Here is a 27,123-nt window from a genome sequence, read left to right as displayed (position 1 = left end):
GTATTCAGCAGGTTCTGACCAGTTCTAGATAACCGGTAGTGGAAATTTTGAGTAGTTCGGAGAACCGGCTAATATTACCTCTGACTGGAGATTTTACAGTATCCTTCCCCTGCCATGCCCACCAAGCCATGCCACAGAACCGGTAGTAAAAAAAGTTGAATCCCACCGCTGATTCCCACCCAACGCAGCCAATTCCAATAGCTCTAGTGCCAGAAAATCTGGAGCATATAAATTTGAGCAAAGTTGATTTGGAAACCGGATGTATGGATGGATCGACCTGGGGGGGGGGGGGAAGAATCTTGTGATTTTCAGTTGGGAAAAAAGTTTAAAAGTACCAATTTTACATGGGATTTGGGAGATGAAGAGTAAAAAAAAGTGTGTGCTTGTATAAAAGAAACTTTGCAATTATGTGATGCATCTATGTAGTTAAATCCTGGATGCTTCATTTAGGGATCTGTTTTCACTCAAAAGTTTATTCTGAATATAAATTGACCACAAATACCAATGTTTTCTGAGCTCTTTATTAATACATAGAAATAAAACCTGGAATGTGGTTAACTTTGAAAATCCTACTGCTTAAATAAGAGAATCAACTGTTCTTATAAATACTTTCTCTGCTTTTTTCAGTCCTTTAATGTATGAAGGTATAAAGGATAATAACTCAGAGCAATAAGACTGGTCTGAAAACATCCTCATGGAATTCAGCGCAAACATAATGTCCTTTCTAGAGGTAGACTATGAAACTACATGAAAAAGTAAAGTAGCGTAAGTTGAAGTAAAAAAAAAGCCTGCATTATACCGATTAGTTATTCTCGCACAAAATAACATTTCCCCCAATTTACAGAGCAACTTAAAAATCATCTCATTTCATTTTTTTTTTCAAACTGAAATAAGCTCACAAGAATGGCTGTTATAATTTGTTGTAGGAAAACAATATAAAAATCTTTGGGCACCCTAAAGACTAATATAAATTTCAACATATTTTTGCATGGACTAAAGCTTATAAGGTACTTGAGGACAAGGAAACACATAAAAGTAGAAAGTTATATGAAACTTTTGGAAGTAATAAAGCAAAGCCTGAAGATTTGAGAAAGGGCAAGACTGAGAAATATATTAGTTGCTATTAATTCATTCATGTACTTGTCTGTAATTGAAACTACAAAACCCTTGCAGGTTAGCCAAATAATATACTATGAGTAGTATTTACATTACATTTGTCTTTACTGAAACTGAAAAATGCCTAAAAACATTTTGCTGGTTCAAGTATCTTAACTCTCAGCCAGTTCTACACTCAAATCACTCTTCAAGCAGAGAAACAAGCATATCTGCTATAAAAGTCAGTGGCAAAATGACACACTCGAACCAGAGGACCATGACCTCACCCATCCCATTTTCCACATTGTGCTGCATGACCAACTGATGTACAACAATGAATGCTAGTTTTTTTAAAAATACTTACCAAGTTCAGGATGCCAATTTATTGAAAAACTCAATGACTTTTGCATGTCCTGCAGCCTTGGCCTATAAAAAAAAAAGAATTGCAATGCCAGTAAGCACCATCACATTTACATATACTAAGGAACATGGTGGCTCAAATGATTGGAACATAGGGCAGGACCTTAGCAAGCCTGGGTTTGAGAGCTGAGAGCTGCCATGGGGCAGAGTTGAGCTCTCATCCTTTACTCCAGCTGTTGGGGACATGAAAGGAACCCCCAAGTGGGTGTGCCCAGGGCAACGGTGGTGTCATCATTCAACCCCAGAAGCACATTGGTACCTTGATGCTTCTGACTTGAGTGCAAAATTTACATATACTGTATATCTTCCATAAACATAGCAATAGCAATGGCAGTAACATTTAGATTCTCTGGGTGGTTTACAATGTCTGCATATTGCCCCCAACAATCTGGATCCTCATTTTATCAACCTGGGAAAGATGGAAAGCTAAGTCAATCTTGAGCCCCGTCATGATCAAACTTCAGGTTGTGGGCAGAGTTTACATGCTATATTGCAGTCTAACTACTGCACAACCAGGGCTCCTCAATATGTTCATGATATATATTGCGCATATGTGCTTATATGTGCCTATAAGCATCATCCTGTTTTATGGTTCAGTCAGGGCTCTGCTTCAAAATCCTCCAATACTTAGTACCTTCCCAGGAATGATTTGACATTCTTTGAAACTTTATTAAAATGTGATCAATGTTTTTATTTCATAAAATTTAAAATTATACTATCTATACCCCATCCAAGAGTCAAGGAATGCTTGAAAGACACCCATTGTTTGAAAGAAAAAAAGTGAGTTGTTTTATTTTTCTTGATCTTCTGATTTTCTATTCACTTTTATGGCTGTTTATTCCTTCTGAGACTTTATTACATATTATGCTACTTTTAAATCATGGTCTAGAAACCTCTTTTAGCTGCACTAGCAGGAGACACATGAAAAATAGATAAATAATCTATGTATACTACACATGCTTAATTAGAAGGGTTAATTCCATGAATTGTATTAATGCCATGGCTAGACAGCAGTTCTTTTCCTCTATACATATGCACACCTATAGAGACATACACTGCAATTGTATAGGTATTTGCATAAAATCCATGGCAATTACCCATTTGAGCAATGTAATTCTTACTTGCTGGCCCAGCTACTTCTCTTTATTTGGAGGCAGCACTATCAAACTGAATTTGCCCCAGTCAGCCATGAGAGTTAATATTGCAGAACTGATGTGATGCATGTACAGTTGGTCTTGCAAAATCTCCCTCAATGTGATTCCCATTAAAATGTCTGAAAAAACCTCTTACAAAGCTTTGAGCATGACCTACCAATATTCCCTGCATCTAGAACTGAAATCGGAATATAATGTATAGTCATCCACATACATTCTTACCACGTTAGCTGGAGTGTTTCCATCATAACCAGTTTGATTCAGATCTACCCCAGCTAAATGCCATGCCAGCAGACCATCAAGATCTCCGTGAAAAGCAAGACTGCAAGAAAAAATATATTATTATTCTAAATATTCTGAGTTCAGAAAAATACAGCTTATTTTACAAATACACAGAAAACCAAGCTTTTACAAAATGATAATTAACCATGTTTCATTTCTACCGTATATTTGTTTTCTGTAATTCTAATTGAAGTATTTTTTAAATTATTTATTATGAATATTTTTATGCTAATTCATTTTTATGTCAGTCTCTAATCAGCTTGTGACTATAAAATTCAATACACCAATCAATAAACATTAATTTATCAAAAATAAAAGGTACAATCAGTGGTTATATTATAAGCATCAATCAAGCAGATTCACCCCAAATTCAAGTACTTCTAGACATTCTTGCCTTAGTCTCCAAATCTACACTGAAAAATCTATATTATTAAAATTTCTCTATCTATCTATCTATCCATCCATCCATCCATCTATCCATCTATCTATCTTCAAGAGCTAAAAACTGAGTTCCATGAAGAAAGATTGGCAGAACTGGGAATGCTTAATCTTTAGAAGAAAAAAATGGAAATTTTCTTTCCTTTTTGTTTCTTTATTGTTCTTCCATTTAATCATGTCTGAATCTCAGAGACTGTTTGGTCAATTCCCTGCCTGGCAAGGTTTTTCAGAAATGGTTTGCCATTGCTTCCTTCCTAGGACTGAGAAAAAGTGACTGGTCACCCAGTTGTTTTCATGTCTTCATGGTGGGGCTAAAAATCACAGTTTCCCAGTTTCTAGCTTGATGCTTTAACCATTACACAAATCTGGTTTAGCCTTATTGTAATACTCTCCACATATCTGAAAAGATGACACATAGATGAAAGCCCTGTCTTCTATCATTCCAGAGTATAGAACATAGAATAATTACTCAACAATCGATTAGCTCATCTTCATTGGATGTATTCAAATAACAAATTTCAGGGATGCCTGCACTGAGTAGTAATTGGATTCCATGGCATAAATAACTCCTGACAATTCTATGATGATTCTTGTGTGTAATTTTTACTTAAGATGTTTCAAATAAAATGGTCCCCATTTAAAGAATAATACTTACAGTTTAGCAACAGCAGAGATTATAATTAATTTAAAACATTAAAACAGAGTCTTATATTAGTATGTTAATTACATCTATTTTAAGTTTTAAAATGTAATTTTACTAAAATCAATTTCTGAGAAACTGTGCTTAGATTCAAAGCACTAATGTGAAATACTTTAGTGTCAGGTTTGAAAAGTTTAGGGAAACATAATAAGTGCATCATCTATCCTCCAATTCTTATAACATGCACCTGGTAGCAATTCAAGAAGACTGGACTGGAAAAAGCTGGCCTTCACTTTCTTTATTAAGACGGAAACATTTGAAATCATAGTCCCAACAAGATGGTTTATTCACAGAAGCTACATAGAGGACTGAAGGAATCCGGGAAGCTCCTTCAGATTCACTTATTGTGTTTGCCTTCTTCACCACCCACCTTTACTCAAAATCTCGTTCATCTTGTGGAGTCCTTGGTGCTCTCTGAGCTTGGTTCTTTTCTTGAAGACATTTCATTACTCAACTTGAAAGGTCTGCAAGAAAGCAACCAAGGACTCCACTTTTTAATCCTGAACTACAAATATTCTCTTCTATTTGTATTTCATTCATCTTTTCCAATCAATATAATCAAATGGTAATGTTCTGTTGACACATACTGTTTCAAACTGCAGAGGGAGGAGTGGATTGCTTTTCCAACATTCCATTATTAGAGAAAAACCAAAACTCTTAGCAGGTAAATGAGGCAAGCTTATTTTTATTCTTCACATGATCTAACCAACAAAAAAAGCAATCTATGTACCTGTGTGTAGATATGGTGGAAGCAGGGATGCTTTACGAGGATAGAAAGGAATGGAAAGGGCTAGTGAATGAGGTTACTATAAAATATCTTTACCTAAATGTCCTTTTCCTTTGTGTATGTGATTTTAATTTCTTTGGCTTACTATTTTTTACTCCTTTTCTGTGATGATGATGTTATTCATTTAATCAAGTCCAATTCTCGGTGATTCTATGGGCCAGGTCTCTCCACACCTTCCAATCTTGAACCATTTCTTTGAATTTTTCTATGCTCTGGCTGGTGTTGGCTTTGACAATGCCCAGCCATCCTGTCCTTTGACAGTCTGGTTTCCTTTTACCAATAATTCTTTCAAACATGTTTCCAGTAAAACCCTTTTCTGTACTTTGCATAATATTGCTAATAAATGTTAAGTCCTAATAAAGTCCTAATAAAGAATAGGGTGATGGATATGAATATATTTATATATGACATGGCAATTTTTTTTTCTGAGGAGGAACATTATGTCAAGGAAGCATAAACCTAAAATGGTTTACTTCTGGGTAGATTTTAGCAATAGTTTCTTGTGATTGCATCAATTGGGCCCTTCACTCACATATTTTTCTATTTATGCTTATCTATCTTGTGCAATATAATAACAGGGCCAAGATATCCTTGTTCTCTGCACTCTCTACTAAGGCTATAATATCTGAGCTTTAAAAAATCTGAACAATCACTAGATGGCAGCAAAGAGTTACTTCCATAGAGCTACCCCCTTGGCAGCCATCTAATGACCACCCAGATATGCCCAAATATGGAACCCTATCTTTCAGACTATTAAAATTGGTACCTACATTTTTTTTTAGAACAACAGGTTTTTTTTAAAGGGTGAGAAACAAAAGGCTTGGAAAAGATGCCAGAAAAAGAAAGACAAGATTACAAAAGCCAAAATAGCTGAACAAGCAATACTGCTTAATGAATCAGCTGTATAAATTAACAAGGGCGTTTGGGAAGAAGTTTTCGACAGGCTGGTTTCACCCAGAAGGTGTGCCCATGACCAAAGGGAAAGAGGCACAGGCAGTTTCATATTTCACAACATCACAGCTATCCCATAAAATGCAGTTTAAAGGGGATGTCCTGCACTGAAGTTGCTTCATATTTCATGTTTTTGCTTCAAAATTCAATACTCAAATACAATATAGGAACAAAGCAGTCTCATAAGCATGTTATTTTTTAATATTAAACCTGATCATATAATCTCTAGCCTCCTGAAAGATACTTGCCTTCTCAAGTTTCCAAACTAGAGGCTAGGGAGGCGTTGCAAAAGAGCAAGTAGGCAGGATATATAAGGTGCCTAATGTGCTACACCTCACTTAAGGGCTGCTCCTAATATTAGGCAAAGTGAAGCAGCCACCTATGGCAACAGATGCTGGAGGACAGGAGAAACAGTCCCCTAGCCAATTCAGCTAAATCCTTGGATGAGCTCCACATACCGCATATCTATCCTGGGTCAAATAAAGTAAGAATTTATAGTGGTTACCCATAACTAGAAAAATACCATTTCCTTTTGCTTTAAACCAGGGGTGTCAAACTCAATTTCATTGAGGGCTGCATCAGGGTTCTGTTTGACCTTGGAGGGGTCAAATTGGCGTGGCCAGGGTGGGCATGGCCAGCTCAACTACACGCAGCCCTCTGCCAGTGAAAATGGAGCTCAGGAGGGTAGCCCTCCCAGGCTCCATTTTCACTGGCAGGTGGCCACTGCAGGTGGCCATCACTGCTAAAAATGGAGCCCGGGAGGGCCACACACAGCTCTCACAAGCTCCATTTTCACTGGCAGAGACACTGCAGGCCGGTCCTTCAGTGTGTCCAGGGTGGCTTCGCAGGCGAGACCTAAACACCCCACGGGCCAGATCTCCGGATCCGGCCCATGTGTCTTGAGTTTGACACCTCTGCATTAGACCATCAGGGATTGTTGTCCACATTCTTTGGATATCATTGGCATTGCCTCATCCTTAGATTACTGTGGTAAATTCCTGGCAGTTTTTCTCAGTCCCCCCTCTGATCTTCATCCATAACAATATTGCTTGGGATGTCTTGACTCCTCCATGTTATTCTCATGGCTTAGTCAGTACAGGATTCTTCACTGGCTCCCTATTTTAGTCACTATATAGCCCACAATAAATTATTAGTGATTATGTTTACAGCCTTTCAGGAATTAAATACAGAATAGACAGCACCTGACTCAACAGTAGTACCTGTCACAGGGTTCTAGATGTCTTAGTAGATAATCACATAAGTATGAGCAGCAGTGTGCTGTAGCTGCCAAAAAAGCCAATGCAGTGCTGGCTGCATCAACAAAGGTATAGCATCAAGATCACAAGAAGTGATAATACCACTCTATATTGCACTAATAATATGGAATATTGCATCCAGTTCTGGTCAACACAATATATAAAATATGCTGAGACCCTAGAAAGAGCGCAGAGAAGAGAAACACAGATGATAAGAGGTCTGGAGGCTAAACAATATGATGAATGACTAAAGGAACTATATTTAGCTTAGGAGTGATATGATAGCCATCTTCCAATACTTGAAGGGCTGTCACAGAAGATGAGATCGGTTTATTCTCTAAAGCGCATGGGGACAAGACATATAACAGTTAATCAGAGTTGGAAGGGACCTTGTAGGTCATCTAGTCCAACCCCCCACCCAAGCGGGAGACCCTACACCATTTCTGACAAATGGCAGTCCAATCTCTTCTTGAAAGTCTCAAGTGATGGTGCTCCCACAACTTCCGAGGGCAAGCTGTTCCATTGGTTGATGGTTCTCACTGTCAGAAAGTTTCTCCTTATTTCCAGGTTAAATCGCTCCTTGTTCAGTTTCCATCCATTATTCCTTGTCTGGCCTACAGGTGCTTTAGAAAATAGCTTGACCCCTTCCTCTCTAGGGTAGCCCTTCAAATATTGGAAGACCGCTATGATGTCTCCCCTGGTCCTTCTCTTTACTAGACTAGCCAAGCCCAGTTCCTGCAACCTTTCATTGTATGTTTTAGCCCAAATCCCCTAATCATCCTGGTTGCTCTTCTCTGTACTTTGTCTAGGGTCTCAACATCTTTTTTATAATGTGGTGAACAAAACTGTATGCAGTACTCTAGGTGTGGTCTTTCTAAGGCTTTATAGAGTGGTATTAGCACTTAGAACCAATGGATTGAAGCTTGTCAAAGGAGATCCAACTTGGAACTAAGGAGCAATTTTCTGTCAGTGAGAACTATTAGTTAATGGAACAGCTTGCCTCCCAAAGTTCTGGGTGCTTCATCACTGAAGTTTTCAAGAAAAAATTAGACAACCATTTGTCCAGGACAGAATAAAGAATCCAGGCCTGGAAAGGGGGTTGGACTAGAAAATCTCAATTTCCAGCCCCATGATTCTGTATTCTTCAGTATCTACTGTCCTTTTTTCTCCCTACAATTCTTTTCGTTCTTTATATTTCTCTGAGCAAAGTCTTATTGTGGTCCCTTCATAGGGGGTTATGGCCTCCAGATTATGAGCCTGGCTGTGTGATTCTGGAATCATTTCCTTTCATCTTTATAAAAAATCTAATGGCTTTTAAAAGGATTTAAATACTTTTTATATACTCTGTTTATTTACTTTTTTGATCCACTCTTCCTTAAAACCACTGTGTGCAGTGTGAGAATAATATAAGAATGCAGGTGAAATATTTTAGAATAGAATAGAATAATAGAGTTGGAAGGGACTTTGGAGGACTTCTAGTCCAACCCCCTGCTTAGGCAGGAAACCCTACACCACTTCAGACAAATGGTTATCCAACATCTTTTTAAAAACTTCCAGTGTTGGAGCATTCACAACTTCTGGAGGCAAATTGTTCCACTGATTTTAAAACTTGGACATGTTCTACAGATACTAATGCTCTATAGATACTAATGTTTATTAAGATTACTATTATAATTAAACTACAAAGTATATTTGATTTGTCACAAGTTGTAGGTATATGTGATCATCTAAATTGTTAAATTGTTGATTTAACAATTTATCAATCCATTTATCAATCAGAATAAAGTGTATAAATGTGCAAAAGTTCATCAAATTGTCAAATCAATTACAAGGCACCTAATCTGATACATTAAGTTGACTTGGCAATTGGCAATTTAATTCAAAGATTTGATTTTAAGACAAGATAACTGAATCACCACTTTAAATTGAACCTTCACGTAGCTCTAGAGAGTTTTCAATCTAACTCACCTCACCAATTTTCTGTGCACTAACCTTGGAGGAAAGATCAAATAAGACAGAAAAATAAAGTTATTATTTTGTATGTTGAATGTGCCATCTCACCTTAGACTTGAGAAAAGTCAATGGCATGTTACAAGAAGCAGCAAGGATTTCCCATAAGAATTACAGAGAATTGGCAATTTCATATCTTTCCTGCCTCTGAGGTCACTTCTCAATCCAGCATTGCTGATAAAAATATGTAAGCCTTTGGAAACATCAAGCATTGGAAAGTAGGGGAATCAACCTGCTGAAACATCCCAGGAATGAAAATAAAAGTAGATAGAGCCAGGAATAATGCCCATAGTTAGTAAAACTCATGGAAGGATGTCTGCCATTTTTAAAATACATCCTTTAACACCAGATGGGAAAAGCTATACTCAACTGGAGAACCAGGACTTTATTCTCTTTGTTTTGTGAGTGATTGGAAAGCTATAAAAGAATACCTCTTCTATACCAAATGGAAAGAAAGGCTTAAAGTGAACCTCTGAATAATCTAATTAAGATAATGGGACTCTTTTGCAGATGCTCCATTATTAAGGAGTGGCCATACAATCAACCATACAATTGCAAACTTTGTACTGGTGAGACTTCAGCTTCAATGAGTGAGGAAACAAGGCCAATGTCAGGCTAAGTAAAGCAGCTACCTTACTTTAGTTAGATACTGAGGGCAGATTGTAGCATGGAAGCAATGAGGGTAGCGCTATAGTTATTGTATATCATGAAACCTGCATTGTACCTCACTAAGCTAGCCTGCTGTCCTCAAGTGATATTAAAGAGAGAGAATGCCATCTTGTTCTTTATCTTGGGCATAAAATGTGTTGGGCTTGTAAAATAGCACATTGCTTTCCAAAGGTCTGAAACTATGTGCTACACTGATATCCAGTTTTTGGTTGCTGCCATCTTCCGTGGTCCCACCAATCTTATTGAATTATATCTCCAAGCAATCTTCACCATTATCTATGCTGGATAGTCTTCTGGAAGGGATACATGAGTAATACCAAGAGAGACACATATTCCACTGTCACCAAAAATCCAAAGCCAGGATGGGAACCAAGCAAAACTTACAGAGAGCTATCAAAGAACAGGTAGGTGCAGTCCTAGTTGTTCATGAAGATTTTTCTCTCAGAATGGGGACTATGTACCATTCACTCCAAAGAACAAATGCTGGAAAATCTGAGCATCAAATAGAAGGAAACAGAGAGCTTAATATATTTAAATAGAGGATACTTCTAGAGTTCCTCTCTTCACATAAACATCACGGCTCTATAATTACAATGACCATTTTACTGGTTTTCCTGTAACATTCATTCTATGTCTAAACAAGTTGTAGACCTTCTCAAACTAGGATGCTCGCTTGCTGCTATGCCTCATATCCTCATCACCTTGTCTTTAGACTCCTATGGTTCACTTTACATGAGGCACCTTTGAAAGCAACTCAAAAGCTGCAATTAGTTCAATATGCAGCAGCCCAGCTATTTGGAGGGAAAAGCACAATCGGTTTAGAAGCACTGCCTCAGTCCCTTGTCACTCAACTGCTGACAAATTTCTAGAACTAATTCAAGGTGTTGTTTTATAAATCCCTAGTGAAGCCTGTGCTCCCAACTTGTGTGAAGTGAAAGGAGGACAGTCCCAGGTTTACTTCTTCACATTGGTGGGCCCCAAACTATGGCATGCCTTGCCTCTCACAAAGCAGCCAAGATTGCCTTGTTCTAAAGGGCTTCTGGTGCAAATAGTGAACCTGAACTATTATGGTAATATTATTTTTAGGAGTTTGTTATTCTATTTTTACCATAATATTATTGTAAATTGCCTTGATTTGTTGGAATAGAGGTGTAGATGCATGACTGTACAAACAAATGAATAAATAATAAATAAAATATCATCATAGAAGGGAATCACCACTTCTAAGGTCAATATGTAAGCTGAATTTGTACATTTCTCTCCAGTCCTCCTATCCTGCTTGAAAGTAGAAACAAGGATCCAATTTTGCAACACAAATATTCTCATGATTCTGTGTGAGGTTTTATAACATGGTTTCCATACCAAAACATTAAGTCATTCAAAAGGCTTCATAATTTAATCTTTTCCTTATTTTCTTACAGATCAAGATATCACCATTAAAAAGAATAGAATTGATTAGTACAAGTCATTTATTTACCCATACCAATCTCCTCATGGTTCACATATTGGGTTAATGATGTTCCTGGCATGGAAAAATTGCCTTTTAGATTTCAGCCCTTTCTCTCATTACGAGTCAGGAAATTTACTTAATCTGTTTCATCAGATGCATCACTAATTATGTCCTTTCCACCATCTTAGATATACATAAGATTAATAATATGCTGAAAGACATAAGCCTTCAGCTAAACTTTAGATATCCAAAAGACCTGTTATTTAAATAAATTTAAGAAAAAGGCTGAGATGGAAGTTTATTAATTCATCTATAAACCTAAGGCCTTTATGGATCAATATTTCAAAGCAAAAATGGCAAAATGTAAATCATTGATTACAAGATATAGCATAGTAGTAGAATTAGAGAATTGCATGTTGATAAAACACAGTGTAAAAACTTGCAGATGCTTAGGGGATTCGGGGAAATGTATTTAGGTTTTACACAAGAGAATGCACAGCCTAGAGACCTAAACAATATGGCATATCCCAAAGAGTACAGAACTCAGAGCCCTACAAATGTTGTTCCAAATAGTCATTTTTAAAAGAGAAAAATATAAACTACATGTCTAGAAAGTAATATCAACAGATTTTAACTGTAAGTTAAATGTTAGTTTTTCTTCACCTATTGCTTTTGGGACTGCAGTCTCCATACACAATTTAAAGCCAGATATATGACAACCTTGGCCAAGAAAGAAATAAGACACTCTTTCTATAGGTTCACAAGCCTTTGGGGGTTTTGGGGAGGGGGGGAGCTTTCCATGGAAATCATGTTTTCGTAACTTTGGAATAAGACATCCTACCTATCCCAATCTGGCACTATCCAACATTTGGCCAACCTAACCTACAACTAGTGTGATTTGTTTGGATGTTTAACAGATTATGCCAGGAGTGTCAAACTCTGTGAGCTGGATCTAGTTCATGGGGTGCTTAGATCTGGCCCACATGGCCACCCTGGAAACAGCAGCCCACAGTGCCTCTGCTAGTAAAAACAGAGCTTGGGAGCAGCCCTCCCAAGCTCTGTTTTCACTGGCAGTGGGTTGCAGGAGGCTGTGGTGGCTGAAAATGGAACTTAGGAGGGCCGCTCACAGCCCACCCAAGCTCCACTTTCATTGGCAGAAGGCTGCAGGAGGATCCCCCCCAGCCCCACCTGGGCCACCACAGATGGCTCCAAAATGAATGACGTTGAGCTGGCCACCCCACTGTGGCTATGCCCCCTCCAGCCACCCGAGGTCAAACACAACCATGATGCGGCCCTCAGTGAAATCAAGTTTGACACCCCTGGATTATTCAAACCCAGCCATTATCATTTGAAAATTGAGGTAATGGTTTAGTGCAGCATATAGTGTGTAAAACCATGGTTAACTGAAGAAAACATGGCCCAATAAACAATAAGTAATCTCAACCATTTAAATAAATATAATGATTTGAATTGAGATGAGATAATCAAAATAAAATTGAGAAAATTAAAAGAGGGGAAAAACTATATAGAAAATGTAAAATAGTATAAGATATGGAATAGAATACAAAAAGGAGCATGAAATCGAGTTTTGTGTCTGTATAAAGAAGTTCAATCCGGGATCATGCTATCTTCAAAAAAGATGTTTTACTCATATTTTGTGTGTGAAAATCCAAATAAAACTTTATTAAAAAAAAAGAAAAGAAAGTGTTACTTCACAGAAACAGTAGTGAAAGCTTGGAATAAACTTCCAGCAGAGATAGTGGGTCAGTCATTTGTAACTGAGTTTAAATATGCTTGGAATAAACATATATCCATCATCTGTGGTAACACAAGAGCTATGGTGGCATAGGGGTTAGAATGCAGTACTGTAAGCTAATTCTGCCAACTGCCAGTAGTTTGATCCTGACCAGCTCAAGAATGACTTAGCCTTCCATCCTTCCAAGGTCACTAAAATTACTCCCAGATTGTTGGGGGCAATATGCGGACTCTGCAAACTGCTTAGAGAGTGCTCTAAAGCAGTAGCCCCCAACCTTTTTTGTGCCACGGCCTGGTATCGGCATCACAAAATGATCCATGGCCCGGTACCAGCATCAGCACGCATGACAAGGCAAGGTGAGCCGAGCGACTGGCCAGCCAGCCGTCCCCCGCTTCTCCCCACCACCTTCAACTCCTCCTTTGTACCTTTGTCGATGGGCTTCGCTTCGGGACAGCTTCGGGATGGTCGCTCGGCTCGCCTTGCCTTGGGTGCTGAAAGAATCCTCGCGCCTTAGCTTCATTCGAAGTCCCCCCCCCCTTCGATGAAACTAAGGCGCGAGGATTCCTTCAGGACCCAAACGCCGCTTTCCACCCGGAAAAGCTCACCCGGAAGCACTTTCTCGTCAAACAAGATGGCGGCACCCAGCAAACTGGCGGCCTGGTAGGAAATGTTCCATGGACCGGTACCAGTCTGCGGCCCGGTGGTTGGGGACCCCTGCTCTAAAGCATTATGAAGCAGTATATAAGACTAAGTGCTATTGCTCTCCAGCAAAAATTAAAATAAATAAAAAAATAAACTAATTTTAAATTAATTAATAAGAACACCAGAAATAAAGATGTCAAAGGGCAGACTTGATGGAACACTAGATTTTTTTTCTATCATCAGTTTTCTGTTTCTATAACTCTTGCCTAACCTTTTGATTTTCCACCCTGGGCAGCAAGTTCATTACTGATAATTCTAGAAGTTGAAGTCCACTCATATGGAGGCCAGCTAGGTTTAAGAAGCCAGCCGTGGCTGGTGTCTTTTAAAAGAAATACAATTTGTGAGCTAATTGAAGCATATGCCCATCATTTCTATCCTCTTGTCCATCTAAAGCTTTGTCACAGGACTTTGTTGCCTACCTTGGTTTGCAAAACCAAGTAGATTTAAACATCTTGCAGGGCACTATATCTGGTGGTGGCTTAGTTGACTCACTTTTTCTAGGAACTCTTCCATACCTTCCCACCTTAAATCCTCCCAACAAGCACATTAAGTCCCGATGGTAGATTTAGATGTTTACAGCTGAAAACTATCTTCCAGATAGTGAAGATATTATCCTTCTGTGTTGGTGAAAAACCTTGATAAGAGAAGTAGAGATTTTACATGCAGAGAAAGTAATTCTACCTGGAGCACATTCATGCAATAAGTCTGCCTACCTATATCTTTTTATGAATTTCCTATAAAACCTAGTACAGATTCAGACTATAAAAAGATACTCCATATTTTATTTTATGAGAAAGATAAACTGGTATAAGAAGCATAGTCAAAGTTCTATCAGAAGCCTAATTTTTTTTCTAACATCTATAATCATAAATGAACAGCGTTTTAGCCTAGAGAGGGACTCCATTAAGAGCTCTGGAATAAAGCGTTTTTTGATTTCATTATCCAGTTTTTATATAAATAGTATATAGGAGAAAGAAGAAGGACAGAAAGGAAAAGAGAATTTGATTACTTCTCTCTATCTAAATATTCTTATGTTTTCACATTTCATTCAGAGAAACAATCCAAAGATGAAAAGGTCAAGGCTGAACTTCTTTTTTCCTAAACAGAGTCAGGGATGTCAATTAAATCTGATCTCTGGTCAAATATGTTATTGCAGAGTCATTTTTAGAATGGATATTTATGTTCCTGCTATATAATTTCTTTCCTAAAACATGAAATCTGGTTTGGCAGTTAAGATGAGAACAACTGTGAGTCAGTTCACATCACACCTTAGCAATGTGATAGACAAAGAAGTCACAAATTAAGTGATACCTATGCATTCTATCCAAAGTGTTTTTTTTCAATACTTGTTTTTCACAAATGGAATCTATAGATATGCAAAATATATAGAGATAGCCAAATGATAGCTTTGGGTCTATTCTGTGTATCCAAAAACAGTTCATGAGAGCTTTTCTATTTTTTTCTCACACATTGCAGCAACAGCATTTGCAGAATTACCTCTGAATATTCCCTACCCTACCCTTTTTTTAAAAAGAAAAGAAAGATGCCTACCATTAATGCTTAATAATGGGACATTTAGAACATCATAGACTACTTAGCATTACTATAGTATTGCTCATCTGATCTTTACTGGAAAAGCAGACAAATATGGTGCAACTACTAATGGCGAAGTTTCCCTCCGAGAAAATAGTGGAGAATTCTTCCTTTCCCCAGAGAAACTAGGTGACATGGTCCTTCCAATGTGGTTGGGCCCAGACAGGGAAGAGAATATCACTGTGTCTACCAGGCATCTAAAAATTATGGAAATTGAAACATAAATTTAGAAGGCACCAGATTGTAGAAGTCAGTTTATGGGAGTGTTTGGCTCTAAAAGCCACTATAAAATTGTAATCAAATTTTTTAATGTGAAATCAGGAGAAATTACTTAATGCACAACATATAAACATATTAAATGTATTTAAGTAAATGTATATTGAAGTTAATTACACTAAAGTTAATGATCGTGCTCAGCCCAAAATGAAGAGTTTGAAGTATAAAAAAAACTTATATAGAGATAAGCATCCAATATAACGTCCAGCTTTCCTCACCTTTTCAAACTAGGTTTCCAACTTTAGTTAAAGCTAATAAATGTATATACAGGTTATACTTGTGCATATGCACATGCCAGAAATAATCCTTCAGGGACCAGAAGGGTGAAGTCACCCACATATATACAAATACAGAGATATATTGTATCCTACTGATTCAAATTAATTAAGAATGCCATTTGATAAAATTGATTCCCCCATCTGCAAATACCAACTGTTCTCTCACACATAAATAATTCTCAGAAACGCAAGTGTTTGTGTGCATGTACATACACTGCCCTTCCAGCAGCTAAGGGCATCCATGGAGAGCAGATTTCAAGATGGTGACCTCAACTGCATGGTTAAGATCCTACATCTTTTCGCAAATAATGTAGTAGTAGTAGTAACTGTGAGAGGGATCTTGGAGTCCTAGTGGACAATCATTTAAATATGAGTCAGCAGTGTGCTGCATCTGCCCGAAAAAGCCAACACAGTTCTAGGCTGCATTAACAAAGGGGTAGAATCAAGATCATGTGATGTATTAATACCAGTTTATAATGCCTTGGTAAAAGATGGTTGGGGTGACATGATAGCAGTGTTCCCATATCTCAGGGGTGGGACCCATATCAAAGAAGAGGGAGTCAAGCTATTCCCCAAAGCTCCTGAGGGCAGACAAGAAGCAGTGGATGGAAACTAATCAAGGAGAGAAGCAATCTAGAACTAGAGAAATTTCCTGACAGAACAATTAATCAGTGGAAGAACTTGCCTCCAGAAGTTGTGAATGCTCCAATACTGGAAGTTTTTAAGAAGAGATTGGACAACCATTTGTCTGAAATGGTATAGGGCCATGATGGCGAACCTATGGCATGTGTGCCAGAGGTGGCATGCAGAGCCCTTTCTGTGGGCACATGAGCCATCACTCCAGCTCAGCTCTGCCGCACATGCGTGCGCGCCTTCTGCCGGCCAGCTGGTCTTTGGGTCTCTGCCATACATGCTCAGGTGCATGTGGGGGGCAGGGTGCATGCAGGGGGGTGGGGTCCATATGTGGGACAAGCACACGCATGTGCAAGGGGTGCGCACCACATACATGGGGCAGGGCACATGTGCAGGGAGCACCCATGCATGCATGGGGGAAGTGCGCATTGCATTTTGGGGATTTGGGGCACTCGGTGCCGAAAAGGTTAGCCATTACTGGTATAGGGCTTCCTACTTGAGCAGGAGGTTGGACTGATCTCCAAGATCCCTTCCAACTCCGTTATTCTATTCTATTCTACTCTACTCTACTCTATTCTGTTGCTGAAATAGTGCCCATAAATAGGGGTATGCTATGGTCAATGACATAATCATGACTGCCACCTTGGTGTTTCTGACCTTTCCCTGCAGATACCCCTGCTTTTTGTTTGTTCTGACAAAAACAATAAGCACCTGTAGACACTAATGCATTGAACAATCTATTAACATGACCTGAATTCACATATGACAAGAACTTTTAACCAATCACGTTTAGCATGTTATACTCAATGAAGTTTTTTATACAAGTATAGCCAAACACTGTATAGGCACTGGTTGGGGGTAGTCCTATATATGTATTCAAATGAAATAGCCACATTTTATCTGATTGCAACCTTACATACTTGCCATACTTGCCAACCTTACATACTTACCTCCCTCACGTAGACAAATTGAACTGTATGAGAAAACATCATATGAGATAGAATCCACTGCTCAACATTTTCTGTATATAGAACCAAGATATTGCAATGGAGTTTCGACTGGGCAAATATGTCACCCTTAACACCAACAGGAGAAAAATAGTGAAAACTGAATGAATATTGATGCCCTTTGGAATAACTTCAAAAGTCTGGATGAGGAAAATCACTGGCCACACTTCAAACTGACAACATCAAGCATAAAGACAAAAGGAAGGTTAGAAGTGAATACATCATGAGAGTGAAGAGAGTACAAACTCAGTGGAGGAAATTCCATCAAGGCAATTAATATCTTGGGAATTCCATTCATTAGACAGTTGGAATAGTGAACTGGACTCAAGCAAAACTAAAAGTTCTGGATAGGGAGACCAGAAAAATAATCACAGTATTGTAAATCATATCTTTCATCCATACAGCAACACTGACAGATTCTACTTACTAAGAAAAATAGGTGACCATGGTATGTTGCAAGTATACAAATAAAAGGGCATTAGAATAATATCTGCAGGACTTTTCAGTTCTTTCAGTCTTAATGTCACCATTGGCTTTGACAAAAGCAACATAAGTTGATTGAAAAAGTCCCTCATTTTCAATTTGCCCTACAAGAAAGACCAAATGAAATGAAAAAACATGACAAGTCAAAATATTACATAGCCAATAGTAGGCAAAACAGACCTGGCAATAGTTAAGCGAAAGAAAGTTGAAGAAACAGACAACGGGCTAATTTTTGGCAGTATAAAACCAAACCTTCAGGACAAATGCATATAAAGCCAGAACTGAGAAGATAACAACAGACAGTGAATGCCACATCTGCAAAAAAACTGAAAAAATAATGGGCCACCTAGTTTGCTGCTGTAAGGAGATTACACAAATTTACTACAAACAACAGCATGACAAATAACAACAATGGTGCATTGGAACATCTGCAAGAAATATCTTTTGTCTGCAAGCTGATGGGACTACAACCTAGGAAAAGAAATAAAAAACAAAGAAGCTAACGAGCTGTGTAATTTTAGAATTCAGACAAATAAGCATCCGCTATCTAACACTCCAGAGTGAACAATTACTGATAACAAAGGGTGTGGGGGGAGTCTGGATAGTTGATGTTGCAATACCTCGAGAGAGCAGGAGAGAAGAGAAAAAAACGGAGAAAATCACAAACACATAGATCGACAAACAGAAGTAGAATAAACTGGCAAAAGAAAAGTATGCTAGTACCAAAGAAAGGTTCAATTCCAAAGCAACAGGAGCAGAATATAAACACCATCAGCATTGACAAAATCACCATCGCCATCAATTGCAGAAGGCAGCTTTATTTGGAACAGCTTACTTCCCGCAGTGATACCTTTAACACCATCAAACTACAACAGGTCCTTGGGAAGAACTTGATAGGAAGATAAAAGTGCTAAATCCAGTCTGAACACCTGGCTGACTATGCAATGAACCATAATAAATAAAAACCTTCATGGAAAAATGAAACAATTATTCAGTTAGAAAAGCAATCTAAGCAAACAAAATGTCTCAATAAAAAATTATTTATGCAGTTATCATTTTTCTGATTGTTGAATGCAGCCCCAAAGCAGTTTGCTGTCTTCTGTGATTAACCTGTTAAACTGGATTTTTACATGCAGAAAAGGCTAAGTGGGTTAATCTATTTCCTAAAGAATATAAAGTTTTTTAAGCCACTCCTCTTAATTATCTTGACAACTAAACAAGATTTTACAAAACAGATTCCAAGCCTCTCATTCTTGGGAAATAATGCTACATTAATTGGCTTCATGGAATTGTTGTTTGGAAAGCACAAAACAGAACTAGAATTCAACAATTTTATGTCACTCCTATGGCTCAGTACTTTTGAAAGTTAACAGTAGCTAACTAGCTTTTCTCTAAGTTCTTTTTCTTATCTTCAGCAACTTGATTCATCTAAGCCAGAGATGGCAGAAGGTAACTGGGATCATATATCATTTTGCAATAGCTCAGACCAAGAATTTTTCACTGGGTATAATAGAAGGTAAAAATGAAGTTTAAAAGAGTTTGTTTCTTTGGCAGTCCAAATATAAATTAATTACCTCTAAATATCCTTTTAAGTAGTTTCCTTTAGTTAGATTAGTTCTGTGTAGCCATAGAAACTGATTTGATAAGTAATCTTTCCAGATAATGGGCCACAACAGAGTTCCCCTGGTAAAACATGGGCAGATTTTGGAAAGGCTAGATTAGAAGTAAAATATGCCATTCTTCCTGGCAAAAAGCCTCCAGTTCCTGTAAATTCTTGGGCTGTCTTGCATGAACTGCACGTTTGAGATCTCCCCAGAGCGGCTCAATAATATTGAGGTCAGAAGACTGAGATGGCCACTCTAGAACCTTCACTTTATTCTGCTGTAGCCAATGACAGGTCAACTTGGTCTTGTGTTTAGGATCATTGTCATGTTGGAATGTCCAAGTTCACCTCATGCACAGCTTCCAGGCTGATGAATGCAAATTTTCCTCCAGTATCTTTTGATAACATATGCATTCATCTTGCCATCAATTCTGACCACATTTCCTGTGCCTTTGTAGCTCATACATCCCCAAAACATCAGCGATCCACCTCCATGTTTCACAGTAGGAATGGTGTACTTTTCATTATAGGTCTTGTTGACTCCTCTCCAAATGTAGCATTTATGGTTGTGGCCAAAAAGCTCGATTTTGGTCTCATCACTTCAAATGACTTTGTGCCAGGTTTGTTTGTGTTATTTGGCGTATTGTAAATGGGATACTTTGTGGCATTTGCATAGTAATGGCTTTCTTCTGGCAAATCGACCATGCACCCCATCTTTCTTCCAGTGCCTCCTTACTGTGCATCTTGAAACAGCTACATCACATGTTTTCAGAGAGTCCTGTATTTCACCTGAAGTTATTTGTGGGTTTTTCTTTGCATCCTGAACAATTTTTCTGGCAGTTGAGGCTGAAATTTTATTTGGTCTACCTGACTGTGGTTTGGTTTCAACAGAACCCCTCATTTTCCACTTCTTGATTAGTGTTTGAACACTGCTGATTGGCATTCTCAATTCCTTGGATATCTTTTTATAACCCTTTCCTGTTTTATACAGTTCAACCACCTTTTCCCGCAGATCCTTTGACAATTCTTTTGCTTTCTCCATGACTCAGAAGCCAGAAAGGTCAGTGCAGCACTGTATGAAAGATGCAAGGGTCTGTCAGGAGTCCAGGAACTCATTGACCTTTTATATATAGACACTAATTACAAGCAAACAGATCACAGGTGAGGATACAGATCACAGGTGAGGACTTTTAATAGCCATTCAAACCTCTTTGTGCCAACCTGTGTGCATGTTATCAGGCCAAAATCACCAGGGTATATAAACTTTTGATCAGGGTCATTTGGGTAGTTTCTGTTGCATTATGATTTAAAAAGAGTAAACACAGTTGATTTATAATAAATGGCTTCAGCCAACCATTAACCATGAGTGAAAGAAAAGTTTTTGTGTTATCATTCATATTCTCTGAAAAATGGCCAAGAAATAACAAATTCTGCCAGGGTATGTAAACTTATGAGCACAACTATAGATATTGGAGATTTGCAATCTGAAGATGGATGCTACTTTCATTTTTGTCTCAAGCAGCAAAAAGTCTGGAATCAAAGCAGTACATATATTAATGCAGTGATTTTCAAATTTGACAACTTGAAAATGTGTGGACTTCAACCCCCAGCATTCCCCACTAGCCCTCCAACCCTTAAATGTGCAAATTTAATAAGACTCCCTCAGTTGCTTTGTCATCAATATTCTACAATATTCTTTCATGAACAATTGCCTGATATAATGTAATCATTCAGAATCAGATATATGGTATGATGATATCATTACTCTAACTCAGAGCGTAAGTTTTTCTTTCTGTTATTACTATGAATATTTCACAAAAATACCATAGTCAATGGTTTGAAAAGCCACCAAAAGATCTGAAAAAGCCAAAAGAGGTGCACTATCCCCATTGAGGTTTCAAAAAGTTCAACAAGGAGAGTGATCAAAACATTCTCGGTCTCATACCTAGGTCTGAAAAAGGTTTAGATAATCTCTTACTCCTATGATGCTATCTAGTTCTGTCATGGTCTTAACAATCCTTCCCCTAAAAAGGAATTTTAAAAGTTGTCCAGTTGTTATCCAATGTACACATCAGAGGACAATCTAACTTCTTCCTTGGAGGTCATGGGCTAAAAGGAGTCTCAGATAATAGTATTCTTGGCTAATAAGAGTCAACATTTTAGCAAATCTGAGCAATTTTGCCAGACAAATGCTGCGTAATAAGTGGATCACAGTGGTTGGGTGGGAGATATACCATATGTATATGGTATATCCCTAAAAGTGAGTAAGTTATCATAAAAAGTCACTGGATAACACCTCACTAACACAGTAAGAGAGCTTGAGCAAGAGCATTGATTGGATTCATTTTAGTCTTCTTCCACCAGGGCTCCAGGCATTATTTCAAGCATTTCATTTTCCAGTAGACCTCAATAAACCATTATGTCAATCTGAACTGTCACCCAGAAAGAAGCTGTATGGAGACAAAAGGGTCCAGTGCCTGATTTTCTTCAAGCTGTCAAGCTCTGAATCAGATCGCCTACTAGGGATCTGGTAAACTCCCCAAAAACTCTGTGGAAACTAATAGGCTCCTGAGACAGGTAATCAAGACTGATTCTGCTACCCCATGGAAGTCATCAGTGACTTTCCATCAAAACTAAAACAATTTGGGATCTGAACAGGATAATAGGCTAGCTTATAAAAGAAATATATCAGTGAATCAGTAAAATGAGAATTAAGAAATTACAATATTAATATGAACACTGCACTTGATACCTAGAACTATGCCGCCTTCGGTCCGATCTAAGTATAGTATATAAAATCATACATTGCAATGTCCTACCAGTCAATGAATACTTCAGCTTCAACCATAACAACACAAGAGCAAACAATAGATACAAACTCAAGGTTAATCGCACCAAACTTGATTGCAGGAAATACGACTTCAGCAACAGAGTGGTCAATGTCTGGAATACTCTACCTGACTCTGTGGTTCTTCCCCAAACCCCAAAAACTTTAACCTTAGACTGTCTACTGTTGACCTCACCCCTTTCCTAAGAGGTCTGTAGGGGGCATGCATAAGCATACCAATGTGCCTACCGTCCCTGTCTTATTGTTCTTTTATTTCTTTTATTTTTCTTATATGTATCCATGTATTCATAACTATGTTTTTACTTATACCTATTATCTTGTAAGCAATTGACAAATTAAAAAAAACAAATAAAAAGAAATACACTTCTGGCAGTTGCCTGAACAAGTCCTTGCCGTTTTCTTGTTAAGATTTTCAGAAGTAGTTTGTCCCTGTCTTCTTCCTAAAGCTGAGAAAGAGTGACTGACCCAAGGTCACCCAACTGGCTTTGTACCTAAAGCAGGACTAGAACTCATAGACTTCTGGTTTCTAGATCACTGCCTTTAACTGCTGCACCAAATTGGCTCAGTATTACAGTTTTATTATTTACTAATAAAATAAGATTCTGCCTTTCTTCAGATTGTTTGATTCAATTTCTACAATATCCAACTCACCTAAGTGACTCTAATAATAAAAAATGTCAGATTAAGAATGAGAAAACAAATTGTACTGATGCTTAATGCTGAATCTGGAGCATTATTTCTAATTCCTATAATTCTGCCACTATTGACAGAAAGATCTGCGTCCAGAGGAACTGTTTCATTTGAAGTTCTGCAAAACTCAATATTTGTTAGGTCTGAACAGGATGAAGAGAGAGCATTTTGTTTTTCTTTGCCAGTTATTACACATGAATGAACTATATTTATTTGCCCTAGTTTCTGAATTACTATAGATCTGTTTCTGATTTAGAGGACCAGTAAATTTATACATCCAGTGACTCTCTTTCAATACGCACCAAAATGTTTGAAATGCTCCTAGTTCTCTTCTCTGATCTCAAAGTTTTGCCACTATCTGGGAGAGAATTCTTCTACACCTCCAATAACTGAGCAATAATTAAATGTATGCCAAAACCACTGTGAAGGCATATCAGGGATCATAAAAAAGCAGCCTTAATCAAAAAAATCAATATTTGATTTTTTTTTAAATCACATTCAGCTGTTAGTTACCAAATATACAGTTCTTGAATGGAGGGAAATCAGCTGATGGAGATATATATTTGTATCAGTGGTGGTATTCAATTTTTTTTACTACCAGTTCTGTGGCTTGGTGGGTATGGCGTGGCTTTGTGGGCATGGGCAGGGGAAGGATACTGTAAAATCCCCATTCCCTCCCTACCCCACTAACCTGCTTTCCAGCTCCATTCTCCTGTGCAGGACAACAAAAGAAGACCCAGCCAATCAGCTGGGACTCAGGAGGAGCGAATAGATGGGGAGGGGCCAACCAGAGATGTTATTTACTGATTCTCCGAACTACTCAAAATTTCCGCTACTGGTCTTCCAGAACCTGTCAGAATTGGCTGAATACCACCTCTGATTTGTATAGTTTAGAGTCATACTTGCCTGCAGAGTTCTGTCCCAACATTCACAAGTTCTTGGCTGGAAAGGTGAGCTCCAGTTTTGCGGAGTAGTTCAATTACTTTGTGATTCCTTTAGAAAAGAGGGGAAGGAGAAAGTTTAATTCTTCATTCTACTGGTGCTTCAATAAGAGTATCTACTTCAATCCAATGATAAGCAGGATCACAGAATAATTTCACATGCTGGATCTCCTTCACAATAGGACCCTGCAAATCACATCTATGGTAAAGAATAGAACAGAAGAGGACAAAATGAAAACTGTGCTAGGATGGCATCTTCTTGGATTTCTGAAGGTCATGGTGACTGATGGCTGTTTCCCCAACTACCTGGGCCAGGATATCAGGTAAGCACTCTTGTGTTGTGGTTTTAATCATTGGGATATAATGGTTTACCTTGAGAATTATGGATCACTGCTTATAACCATTGTTTTAATCTTTGCATATGCTGTCTTGAATCACTGTTATGACATAAGCAGCCATATAAATCTATATAAATAAAATAAGAATTCTGGGATTTGCAGTCCCAACACCACTGGGAGGCTGGTTTACATCCATGCCTCCATGTTAAACCACCATAACCCAACTGAGAATTTTCAACTCAAAGTATCCAAGTTTCAATCATTAAAACTACTCAAAATTTCTGCTATCACTTCACCAGAACTGGTCAGAACCTGCTGAACTTCTGTTAAGGTAATTTAGTGGCCCACTTAGAGGTGATATAACACCTGTATTTTTGTCTAAAAGCAAAACCAAATCTGGAGAATAGAACAAATTCCTTCTGTATCTCTAGATTAGAAAGCAAATCACAAAATTTCAGTTATATTTTTTCAAATTGTTTAAAGCACCCTCTACTTAGCTTAAGTTGTTAGGTACGCATGGCCAATCTGAGGCATATATTGGATTTTTTTTTTCTTAGATTTATTGTTTCTTGGTCAGCTACAGAAAAAAATTTTCACAATATTTTTAATGCTGCTTTTGTTGCATTACTAAAATCACAATATCAATGAAATTCTCCTTCTCCTGGAAAGCAGTATTATTCAGTCCCTTTTGCTGAGCACCTATGTATTAACTATCATAATTACAGGCCTCCCATGTTTGCTTATTATCTTAAATACATTATTGCAAGTATTCCATGTGAAACAAAACATCACTTTAGATATTTTCCCCCCTTTCGGTTGGTAGGTAACTTACACTGATTTTCACTTCAGCCTGCAATGTACCATTTATATATATATAAATGTTCACAGAACATTTCAACTTCAATTAGCTCATACCATGTTGGGAGGGGTTGAGTGAATTTTGATTCACACAAGACTTCAGGAGTCCTCTTTGTGGGCTCCTAGGTACTTGGAATAAAATATTCTGAATTTCATCCAGGTGTAAGTTAGTGAATGTTTTCCTGAGGAAACATCCATGAGATTTTTGCACTGTCAGGTTCATATGCCTCAAATTGCACAGGCTCATAGGCGCCTTTCTGTACCATCAAGCTGAAGACAATGTGGAACCACTGATTAAACTTCTTGAGTACCTGAAAACTCTTTTGAAGACATCAAGGGCTACAAATAACTTGTTTAATATTCAGCTCAAAATCAGAAGCAGGCAGACAACTCACCTGACACAGAAATGTATAATGACTGGGTGGAATTCTTACTGAGTTGCAGATAATTATATACAGGTAAGTCAGTGCCTTGAATAGGTAAACTGCAAACCCTGGGTCTCATTCTTTGTAACACATGTGCTGGATTTTCTGAGGTAATCACAATTTGTCCCATTGATAGCAGTACATTTTAGGTGTTCTTGGTCTATAACCTGGATTATCTCAGATTAGAACTAGTAGACAGGGCTTTGGCAAAATACAAACTTCAGTCTCAGCTTCTCATCTACATTATGAGACTGAACAGAAAAAGTGAAGTGAAAGGTAAAATGCCTCCTTAGGTTCAGCCCATCAATGGGAGATTGTTGGAAATCCCCTGGATGTTGCTTCTCAGCTCAGAATAAAAATAGAACAGAGATACTTTACATTAGTCATACATTGATCCACTTAAGAAGTGCTATCGGAAATCCTTCTCACTCAGTAAGCCAGAGAATAAATCAGAAATATTTTACATGCAAAACTATAGCCCCACCTTAAACACTCTAAAGCATTATTATACATGATAAAGATGATTACAATTATTATGCTGTGAATGAGTATGAAGATTCCCTAATGCTGACAGCTGACATTATTTTTACATATGCTTTAAATAGCAAGGATATTTCCTTTCCTTCAGGAATTTAAAGACATGCAAATGTTAAACCCAGGCTTCAACTTGATGGACTTTATTTAAATTCTTTAATTTGGCTCTCTGGTAAGAAATAAAGAATTGACTTTTTACATAGTCTTGACAAAATTCAAAAATAGGAAGCAGCAGAGCAAGAAAACTCTGTCCTTAAAAGAGCCAGAACAAGATGCCTATTTGTGGATTACTAATAATATTGTCATTTTTCTTTGCCCAGTATTTAAGAAATCATAGAAGGCATAAATATTGTTGGACGTTTATTTTGCTTTCCCATAAAATATCCAACTTTTCAAACAGAAATATTGATGTCTAAGGCGCACACAAGCTGTTTCCATCATACTTATGAACAAAAAAGCAATACACAGTTCTACCTTAAATCTCATAATTCCTTTTTATTGCTAAAGTTTATTTATTTACTTATTTGAGAAGAAAATGTTGTGGGAAATTAAACACAAAATAAACATGCTTTATGAGTGACTGGGCACATATGTGGGACTACATATTAGTATGCAAGTAATTTTCTCTCACATAAAATGAAAGCAAAGACCTATCCCTGTACAACATTATTTTTGCTCCAGTTGCAGTAATAATACCTAATGCTACCAGATTTAAATCATCCCTTGCCCTTTTAAGATTGGCTGCAAAGTCTTCCAGCACATAGGAGCCTAAAGCATTCCTTCCAGACTCTACAAAATGATGACTAGTAAGTCTCTTCTAACAAGAGCATAATCTTGAACTCAATTTAATTCTGTTCTTCTAGTCCCCCTTTTGGCAGCTTTCAAAAGATCAAGCTCCCTCTCTTATGGGAGTGGTAAAGCAAAAGAATCTGAATAACAAACTCAT

The 27,123-nt window shown here is 37.8% G+C and overlaps 2 protein-coding genes across 3 annotated transcripts in view; one reads left to right on the top strand and one right to left on the bottom strand.

Annotated features, from left to right (window-relative positions):
* The window catches only part of XRCC3 (X-ray repair cross complementing 3), a 624,633-nt gene that overhangs the window by 341,762 nt on the left and 255,748 nt on the right, over nucleotides 1-27,123 (top strand). The window lies entirely within an intron of this gene.
* ASPG (asparaginase) overlaps nucleotides 1-27,123 on the bottom strand; it is an 83,548-nt gene that overhangs the window by 3,307 nt on the left and 53,118 nt on the right. For both annotated transcript variants that reach the window (XM_026698577.2, XM_087922236.1), the window contains 3 exons: nucleotides 23,988-24,074; nucleotides 2,892-2,991; nucleotides 1,460-1,521 (listed from right to left, as the gene is read on the bottom strand). In XM_026698577.2, coding sequence (XP_026554362.1) covers nucleotides 1,465-1,521; nucleotides 2,892-2,991; nucleotides 23,988-24,074 — 244 coding nt within the window. In that variant the 3' untranslated portion in view covers nucleotides 1,460-1,464. The remainder of the gene's footprint in view (nucleotides 1-1,459; nucleotides 1,522-2,891; nucleotides 2,992-23,987; nucleotides 24,075-27,123) is intronic.

The sequence above is a fragment of the Pseudonaja textilis genome, chromosome 1 (assembly GCF_049901715.1).
Source record: "Pseudonaja textilis isolate UNSWEBS1 chromosome 1, rPseTex1.2, whole genome shotgun sequence".
NCBI lineage: Eukaryota > Metazoa > Chordata > Lepidosauria > Squamata > Elapidae > Pseudonaja > Pseudonaja textilis.
Note: the sequence above shows the minus strand (reverse complement) of the source record. Positions and strands in the feature narration are given on the sequence as shown.